Source organism: Rhinichthys klamathensis, unplaced genomic scaffold (assembly GCF_029890125.1).
Source record: "Rhinichthys klamathensis goyatoka isolate OS25496 unplaced genomic scaffold, OSU_Roscu_1.1 h1tg000755l_1, whole genome shotgun sequence".
Lineage (NCBI taxonomy): Eukaryota > Metazoa > Chordata > Actinopteri > Cypriniformes > Leuciscidae > Rhinichthys > Rhinichthys klamathensis.
Genome location: NW_026607161.1, coordinates 50,001 through 60,000, shown reverse-complemented (window position 1 = coordinate 60,000; position 10,000 = coordinate 50,001). Strand labels below are relative to the sequence as shown.

Below are 10,000 nucleotides of genomic sequence, written 5' to 3'. Positions count from 1 at the left end.
GTGTGTGTGTGTGTGTTACCCTGGCCGTCAGTGGTGTATCCGTGTCCCAGTGGACACATCTTCCTGTAGTGTGTGTGTGTGTGTGTGTGTGTGTGTGTTACCCTGGCCGTCAGTGGTGTATCCGTGTCCCAGTGGACACATCTTCCTGTAGTGTGTGTGTGTGTGTGTGTTACCCTGGCCGTCAGTGGTGTATCCGTGTCCCAGTGGACACATCTTCCTGTAGTGTGTGTGTGTGTGTGTTACCCTGGCCGTCAGTGGTGTATCCGTCTCCCAGTGGACACATCTTCCTGTAGTGTGTGTGTGTGTGTTACCCTGGCCGTCAGTGGTGTATCCGTGTCCCAGTGGACACATCTTCCTGTAGTGTGTGTGTGTGTGTGTGTTACCCTGGCCGTCAGTGGTGTATCCGTGTCCCAGTGGACACATCTTCCTGTAGTGTGTGTGTGTGTGTGTGTTACCCTGGCCGTCAGTGGTGTATCCGTGTCCCAGTGAACACATCTTGCTGTAGTGTGTGTGTGTGTGTGTGTGTGTTACCCTGGCCGTCAGTGGTGTATCCGTGTCCCAGTGGACACATCTTCCTGTAGTGTGTGTGTGTGTTACCCTGGCCGTCAGTGGTGTATCCGTGTCCCAGTGGACACATCTTCCTGTAGTGTGTGTGTGTGTGTGTGTGTGTGTTACCCTGGCCGTCAGTGGTGTATCCGTGTCCCAGTGGACACATCTTCCTGTAGTGTGTGTGTGTGTGTGTGTGTTACCCTGGCCGTCAGTGGTGTATCCGTGTCCCAGTGGACACATCTTCCTGTAGTGTGTGTGTGTGTTACCCTGGCCGTCAGTGGTGTATCCGTGTCCCAGTGGACACATCTTCCTGTAGTGTGTGTGTGTGTGTGTGTGTTACCGTGGCCGTCAGTGGTGTATCCGTGTCCCAGTGGACACATCTTCCTGTAGTGTGTGTGTGTGTGTGTGTGTTACCCTGGCCGTCAGTGGTGTATCCGTGTCCCAGTGGACACATCTTCCTGTAGTGTGTGTGTGTGTTACCCTGGCCGTCAGTGGTGTATCCGTGTCCCAGTGGACACATCTTCCTGTAGTGTGTGTGTGTGTGTGTGTGTTACCCTGGCCGTCAGTGGTGTATCCGTGTCCCAGTGGACACATCTTCCTGTAGTGTGTGTGTGTGTGTGTGTGTTACCCTGGCCGTCAGTGGTGTATCCGTGTCCCAGTGAACACATCTTCCTGTAGTGTGTGTGTGTGTGTGTGTGTGTGTTACCCTGGCCGTCAGTGGTGTATCCGTGTCCCAGTGGACACATCTTCCTGTAGTGTGTGTGTGTGTGTGTGTGTTACCCTGGCCGTCAGTGGTGTATCCGTGTCCCAGTGGACACATCTTCCTGTAGTGTGTGTGTGTGTTACCCTGGCCGTCAGTGGTGTATCCGTGTCCCAGTGTACACATCTTCCTGTAGTGTGTGTGTGTGTGTGTGTTACCCTGGCCGTCAGTGGTGTATCCGTGTCCCAGTGGACACATCTTCCTGTAGTGTGTGTGTGTGTGTGTGTGTGTGTGTTACCCTGGCCGTCAGTGGTGTATCCGTGTCCCAGTGGACACATCTTCCTGTAGTGTGTGTGTGTGTGTGTGTGTGTGTGTTACCCTGGCCGTCAGTGGTGTATCCGTGTCCCAGTGGACACATCTTCCTGTAGTGTGTGTGTGTGTTACCCTGGCCGTCAGTGGTGTATCCGTGTCCCAGTGGACACATCTTCCTGTAGTGTGTGTGTGTGTTACCCTGGCCGTCAGTGGTGTATCCGTGTCCCAGTGGACACATCTTCCTGTAGTGTGTGTGTGTGTTACCCTAGCCGTCAGTGGTGTATCCGTGTCCCAGTGGACACATCTTCCTGTAGTGTGTGTGTGTGTGTGTGTGTTACCCTGGCCGTCAGTGGTGTATCCGTGTCCCAGTGGACACATCTTCCTGTAGTGTGTGTGTGTGTTACCCTGGCCGTCAGTGGTGTATCCGTGTCCCAGTGGACACATCTTCCTGTAGTGTGTGTGTGTGTTACCCTGGCCGTCAGTGGTGTATCCGTGTCCCAGTGGACACATCTTCCTGTAGTGTGTGTGTGTGTGTGTGTGTTACCCTGGCCGTCAGTGGTGTATCCGTGTCCCAGTGGACACATCTTCCTGTAGTGTGTGTGTGTGTTACCCTGGCCGTCAGTTGTGTATCCGTGTCCCAGTGGACACATCTTCCTGTAGTGTGTGTGTGTGTGTGTGTGTTACCCTGGCCGTCAGTGGTGTATCCGTGTCCCAGTGGACACATCTTCCTGTAGTGTGTGTGTGTGTTACCCTGGCCGTCAGTGGTGTATCCGTGTCCCAGTGGACACATCTTCCTGTAGTGTGTGTGTGTGTTACCCTGGCCGTCAGTGGTGTATCCGTGTCCCAGTGGACACATCTTCCTGTAGTGTGTGTGTGTGTTACCCTGGCCGTCAGTGGTGTATCCGTGTCCCAGTGGACACATCTTCCTGTAGTGTGTGTGTGTGTTACCCTGGCCGTCAGTGGTGTATCCGTGTCCCAGTGGACACATCTTCCTGTAGTGTGTGGTTCCGGGTAAAGGGCAGATCTCACAGTTTGGCCCCCAGCCTCGGCCCCCGTCACAACAGCACTCGGACTTCCTAACGCTGACCCGACTGCTGGAACTCATCTGACACATGGTCTGGAGAACCTCCAGGAAGCAGAAGCCCTGACGGTTATCTAACACACACACACACACACACACACACAGCGGCTGTTATTGGCAAAAGAAACACGATCATTAACATACAGTGCGATTTAGATGATAGCTTAACCAATGTATGTCGACTGGATGTCATGGAGTTTTAGAAGAATCATTTCTGTCAGGACCACTATCGTCAAATATGATTGACAGTTAGCATACAGTTTGGATTGGCGGTCTGGTTCTGTTGTGGGAGAGAACAGCCTAGCATGGATAAGAGCAGCAATAACCCCGCTTAGGGTGAACAGTATTGCAGATATCATTAATGTCAATATTTTAATGTACAACATAATTAGAGAATTTAGTCTGATTCAGGGGGAATGAGAATGCCAAACCCTGACTGGACCGGAGGGGGGGGGGGGTAATCACTCCTGAGAAACGAGATAGCAGCTGCTAATACTGACGAGCTTATATATGAGTTCAGTGATAGGGGTCGTATTCCTACAGTAGAGGATCAGCTGAGCGTCACTGACGTGAGCTCGATGTTCGGCATGGACCCGTGTGGTTGGTGCCGGTGAGCTCACACTCTTACCGATGCAGTCGGTTCTGCTGGGACTGGGGCTGAAGCCCTGATCACAGACGCACCGGTAACTCCCCACTGTGTTCTCGCAGCGCCCGTTCTCACAGATGCCAGGCTTGGCCGTGCATTCGTTCAGATCTGCACACAAACACACCCGTCAGGACTGTGAGCGCTGATGTGAGCGCCTGTGTGTGTGTGTGTGTGTGTGTGGCTCACCCACGCAGCTGTCTCCATTGGGCGGTCTGGTGTATCCCGGCGAGCAGATGCACATGTACGTGCCGATCAGATTCTTACAGGTCATCCCTCTGGAGGCGCAGTCGTCCAGCCCGTCCTCACACTCGTTCTGGTCTGAGGAACACAAGCGGGTTAACCCTTCAGAACCGGCCGAAGCTGTATTCATTTTACCGTAACTCAACCGTTTGCACTATCAAAACCATTCAAATGGCCCCTGACAGTAGACAACATTTATTTACATATTATGGTAATTTCATGCTTTCCGTCAGCAAATAACAGCAGCTTTCTGGCAGAGCGGGAAGGAAGGATTTGAACAGAGAGATACGAGGTGCGTTAGAGTGTTTTGGATTGCATAAAATAATACAAGAAACGAACAAATACAGGCGAAACTTGAAAAATTTGAATATCGTGCAAAAGTTTGTGTGGTAATTCAACTTAAAAGGTGAAACTAATATATTATATAGACTCATTACATGCAAAGTGAGATATTTCAAGCCTTTATTTGTTATAATGTTGATGATTATGGCTTACAGCTTATGAAAACCCCAAATTCAAAATTAGAATATTGTGAAAAGGTTTTCATAAGCTGTCCTAAATGAAAACTGTGCAACCCAATGTCACAAAAAAGACTTGTATGCATGTATTATAGTTCATTTTTCAACTTTAAAGTGTTAGTTTCTTTCTTTCGTTCATGATTTTTCTCTTTTTTTTCTAAATAAAAATCAGTAAATTTATTCTCTTTTTTTATTTTTGTCTATTTAAATTCTATTTACAAACTCACCACACACAATAATGGTCAAAAACTTGTTGAAATTTGTTGAAAGCTAATCTTTTTCTGAAAAAGATGACCCCTTGCACATGAAGATATCACATTGTTTTAGTATTTTACTGTCAAAAAAGCAAAATGTGAGAAAAACACCTATTTTCGCTCCAGGTTGTGAAGGGTTAAGCCCACGATATGTAGAGGTGCAACCGATCACAAACATTCACGGTTCGGATCATTTACGTTTTTTGAGTCACGAATCGGATAGTTTTTCGGATCAGCAAAAGAATAAAGAAAAAAATCTGATAAACTTCAAACATTCATAAAATAAGAAGTTACAAGCAAAGATGAACACTAAATAAGAAAGTTACAAAGTCTAACAGTAGTATTGAGGAACAGAAATTAATAATTAAACCTAACTATTTGTTCACTGTAGAAATTAAATATAGTTTAATCTTTGTTAAAGCTGTGTATTTTGCTGTTTTATTAATATTAATGACACAGACAACAGGAGGAATATTAGGCTACTGTCACTTTAAGACCGACAGCACGGACTGAAAACCTGTTGCACCCCTAATAATGTGTGTGTGTGTGTGTGTGTGTGTGTGTGTGTGCCGGTGAAAGCGCTCGTCTTTACCTTTGCACATCCGCCGGTCTTCTCTCAGCACGTATCCCGCTGGACATCTGCATTCATACGACCCCACCGTGTTGACACAGCGGAATGCACACAGCAGAGCATTCTGGGAACACTCGTTTACATCTGCAAACATGTCACATGTTTTAATCAAGTACACACTAGCACTCAGTTTGATTGGGTGGTGTGGACGGCGTCGGGCGGACAGCAAATCCAGCTATCATTATCAGTAGTGTTGTTGCTATATATTGTTATAGTTATGGCTATTGTTATGACAGGAAGTACATCATCATCATCATCAGGTCACTGACCTTCACAGGTCATCATGGGTCCGGGCTCGAAGCCCTCGTCGCAGCTGCACTCGAACGCTCCCTCCACGTTTGTGCAGGTGCCGTTCCCACACGGGTTCCCCAGCTCACACTCGTTCGTGTCTGATGAGGACGAGCACACACACAACATGACATGTCACATGACCACAAACAGACAGAACCCAGGAATATCAAGGTTCCTACACATCTTCCAGACTTAAATTTCCAAATCTCTTGATTTTTCAGACCACATTTAACATAATTAATGCATTCAGCATTATTTCCAGCTTATATTTGGTATAAAGTACAGCCATTTCATTTCCTTTTCTTTCTTTCATTGGATTTTTCCAAGTGATAACATGCACTTATAATATTTCAGAAAACTGAATAGGGGCAATAAGTGGTGTCTCCGTGTTAAGTTTTCTCTTTTCGAAACTTATCCAGACCTGGAAATTACTCAAATCAAAATTCATACTTTTCCAGACTGCGTCGGAACCCTGTAACATTATCCAGGGCTGTCACGATTCGTCAATTAAACTCGAGTATCCGATATTAAAAAACCCTCGATTGTAATTTCCCCGTGTCGAGTAACCGTTCCACAGACGAGAATCATGAACCGCATTATTACACCGTTATACATTATTACATTATTACACCGTTTTCTAAGGCTACGCGATAAATATTAAAACCTTTTAAAAGCATCTATTTATAAATTACAGGAACGTCTGTGTGTGTGTGTGTGTGTGTGTTATTGGCATATCTCTCGAACCGTTAGTCTGATGGATTTCACACTTGACGGGTGTCTTGCTACGGGCACGAGTAAGTGCAGTGCCGAGTTTGACGTTGTTTGGATAAGAAATGCAAAAGATGTCGTTAAATATATCGGTAAAAGAAGCACTTAGAAGGTTGTGGTTTAAAAATAAAAACTCTGACACAAAAACTCTGTCAGCCTAACATTAAGTCAGCTACACTGTTCACTTCTGAATATGATATGTTATTCACGGCCATCATTTGTAGAAGCCTATTCACAAACTGTTAGCTCAAGCGTAGCGTTTTCCTCGTTTTCTGCAGATTACATGTTAAAGTAGCTCAGATCCGTTCACAGTCAACACTTGTTTGTTTAGGTTTCCAAAAACGTGCATTTGGGAACGCAAAAAGCCAAAAGTTATGATTTATCAGACTGTCTAAAGATGTAAACAAATTAAATTTAAGACTTTTTAAGACCTTTTTAATGCCACTTTGAATTAAATTTAAGACCAAACCTGTGATGGAAATGCACATTATATTACAAACGTTTATGTAATATTTTAAGTAATTGACCCTTCGCAGGGAGCTTGATTGACAGGTGATCTGACCAATCATACTTCGCCATCCGCCATTTTGTCCGACAAAGCAGTCAGGAGCAGTGTTTGGAATAACGCCGTTTAAAAGAACGGCGTTGGGTAACAACGTTATTTTTTCAGTAACGAGGTAATCTAACTAATTACTTTTCCCGTCGTTACAACGCCGTTAACATTACTGGACGTTAAATGCGATGCGTTACCACGGTCAGTTTGGTTTGAAATGTGCTGGGGACAGAGACGCATTTGGAAGTGCATTTTCAGGAGTACTATTGTGTGAGTTCTTAAATGGTCTAGTGGTAAAACTTTTGCCATGTGTTTCAGAGGTTACAGGTTCTAATCCACACTCAAATAGGTTTTTTTTTTTCTCTCATCAAAACTGAATATGTTCATCAGTGGTTACAGTCTATATCAAGCAGGGACACGGGACGGTTGAGTGCATTTTATTTTGTGATTTCACCGGAATGAATAGTCTCCACAATGGCGATAGATTGAAGAGCGCGTCCGAGTGAATACTGCGCGCGCGCCACAAGAGAACAAATGCAGCCGCGGCAACGAGCGCTCAGCTTGAGTTCAAAACCAAAAAATGTAACGCTAGATCTCTTATTTAATAGCGAACTAAATGAATGCTCTGCTAGTTAACTGGAGATGTTTTATTTATTTGTTTCTAAAAGTGGTGGGTACAAAATGACTCGTGACAAAATCGCGAGTGCGTTTTTGTGCGTTAGCTACTATGTATTGATTGAAAAAACTGTGTAATCCGAACGCACCCCTGGCTCACACAGCTAGTGAGGAGGTGGGTTAATAAGTGCAGTGAAGTGAAGTGCAGGATAAACTGTCGTGTCGACGTGCAATACATATAGAAAGTTATGTACAAACACCTGTCTGTTCTACTCATTTCAACTGACTTGTGAAAACTGCTAAAAAAAAAATCAAAATTCTTTGACATATAGCAACATTTTTTTTAACAGTAACGCAAATAGTAACTTTCCCTGGTAACGAGTTACTTTTATTATAGAGTAATTCAGTTACTAACTCTTTTTGGAACAAGTAGTGAGTAACTATAACTAATTACTTTTTTAAAGTAAGGTTCCCAACAGGAGAGTTAGTAGATTAACATGGGAGGATTTGAACTTGAGAAGCGGAGTGTACTGACGCCTTTCTGCGACTAAAACAACATTCCTTCTGATGTTCATTCATGTTTATTTGATGCTATAAATGAACTAGAAGGAAGAGATGATCGGATCACGAGCAGCTTTAACTGAGGCTCTACAGCGATCTGTCACGACACATTAAAGAGCCACAAAACGGTATTTATTGTTTAACCCCTTCGCTGTCACCCCCCTTTTTGAGAATGGACATTGAAATGCACTATTCAAGCTTAAATGGTTGTAATTCAAGAATGCTTTGGAGTATAGACCTAAGTTTGGTCTTTTTTTAAAGGGAAAAAATAGCAGATTATTTCTGAAGTGAAAGCACTTAAAAAATTTTTAAGTATGACAAAGTTATTGAAGTTTAAATTTACATTAAATCAAATATAATTTATTTTATATTTCTTCTTTTATATAAAATAAATATTTTACAAAATATTTTTACTATAAAATTAATATAAAATCAAAGCCATATATCTAACCAAGTTGTGTTCCAAATTTGAAGTTGATATCACAAAAATTGAAGTTCCCATGAGATTTTGTTTAGGCGTAATACCAAAAAAAGCCACCGTGTGTCATTGAATTCCATTGAATTTAACTGTATGCATTCTGCCATAACAAATTGATAAATTTCTGTCCAAATATCACTTCTGTCACAAAATATGGAACCTTGAGACTTGTCTCAGACCTTTCTGACAATATGTGTTTTGTCAAGATTAGAAAATATTTTGATAATAAATTATGAAATATAATGATGCCCAAAAGGGGAGGAGCCTGATAAAATAATTTAGAGTACCGTTTCTATGGTAACACAATGTCCAATTTCAAAACAGTTTTCACAGGATGAATTCTGAGATCGTAAGCTTTCAAATGATACCTAATTTATGATAACTACTGAAATATGTAATGTAATACAAAAAGGCGATGAAAAAGATAATATTATATTTTAGAGGATAATATATATATATTATACTTTTTAGAAGATAATATTATTTTATCATTTTTTTTATTGACAAATACTAGATTATATGTTTTCTTATGAAATTTTTGCATGAAAACCAACATTTCAATTATTAAAAGTGTGTGCGTTGACTTTTTGTGACAAAGGTCAGAACTATTATTATGTAGATTTTTTGAGGTGCACTCTTGTCATAAATTCATCTATTTCTGTTCCTACATAATTTGTAACAAAATACATTGCTGAAATATCTATTAAGGACTCTTAGACCTTTCCAACGATATATAGTTTGTCATGATTAAATTAGGATTTAATTGTAATATAGTGAAGTAAACTTAGGCGTCCCGTATACGGGACGGTGACAGTAAATTAAATTTCTTTAAAAAAATGACCAACTTTTGAAAGGTGAGACTTTGCTTAATATGTTGTTTAATATCAGAAGTAACCGAAAAGTAACCTGGTCTGTCCTGTCTGTCAGCGTGTTGTCAGTCCGCGATGTATTTTTCACTGCGTGAGAACATGGTGTGTGTGTGTGTGTGTGTGTGTGAGAGCAGCGTAGCTTGTCGGACATAGCGACAGTAACTAAGGGGGGGCGGGTCTTTGCGAACGGTCAATTGAAGTAATATAATATTAACTACTTGTTTATTGAACTAAAATCAATGTTACATTTGCAATCGTGAGAATCTTCATCAAAATAGCTCCCGTCATGTTATGTTACTTAACTATATCATGTTATAAATATTTTTTTTGGGATTTTTACCTCAGTGTTTCTTCTGTGAGTTATGATGTGTGCTGTTATGCTTATTTGTTTTGATTTCTCACTATATAATCTCTCACAGAGACTGCGAGTCTCAACAGCGTCACCAGAAATACATTATCAATCGCTGTTTATGTAATAAAACCAGAATCATTCTCGCGATCCGATGCGTCGCTGGTTATCTGAGGGACATTGGGTCCGTCAGACGGGTAATGTGACCAGAAATATTTAAGACCCATCGAATCATTTTTTTAAGACCTTTTATTAGGAAACCTTTAAGACGCTTTAAGGACCCCGTGTTTATATGTGTGGAGCGCGTCTCGGGTTTCTCAAACTCGTCTGTGTTGCTTATAACGTTCATCTGGGAACACAGTGTGCGCCATTTCACAAGATTGGTAACTTAACTCATTTGTAAATCTACGCCAACAGAGGGAAATACATAAATATGTTTCTAAATATGCGAATTGTTGTTCATTGCGATTTTTAAAATGAACGTTTAAACCCTCTCGCTGTGAGTTCTCACTTGTTCTTGAGATTACAGATTACTTGTTTCTATCGTACAGAAGTGACCAAATATTTCAGATATTTAAGAGGACA

The 10,000-nt window shown here is 42.3% G+C and overlaps 1 protein-coding gene across 1 annotated transcript in view; it reads right to left on the bottom strand.

The window, feature by feature from the left end:
- The window catches only part of LOC130077531 (fibrillin-1-like), an 81,580-nt gene that overhangs the window by 23,932 nt on the left and 47,648 nt on the right, over positions 1–10,000 (bottom strand). Inside the window, exons 23-27 of the mRNA XM_056242808.1 lie at positions 5,201–5,320; positions 4,893–5,015; positions 3,475–3,606; positions 3,271–3,396; positions 2,510–2,716 (exon numbers count right to left, since the gene is read on the bottom strand). Coding sequence (XP_056098783.1) covers positions 2,510–2,716; positions 3,271–3,396; positions 3,475–3,606; positions 4,893–5,015; positions 5,201–5,320 — 708 coding nt within the window. The remainder of the gene's footprint in view (positions 1–2,509; positions 2,717–3,270; positions 3,397–3,474; positions 3,607–4,892; positions 5,016–5,200; positions 5,321–10,000) is intronic.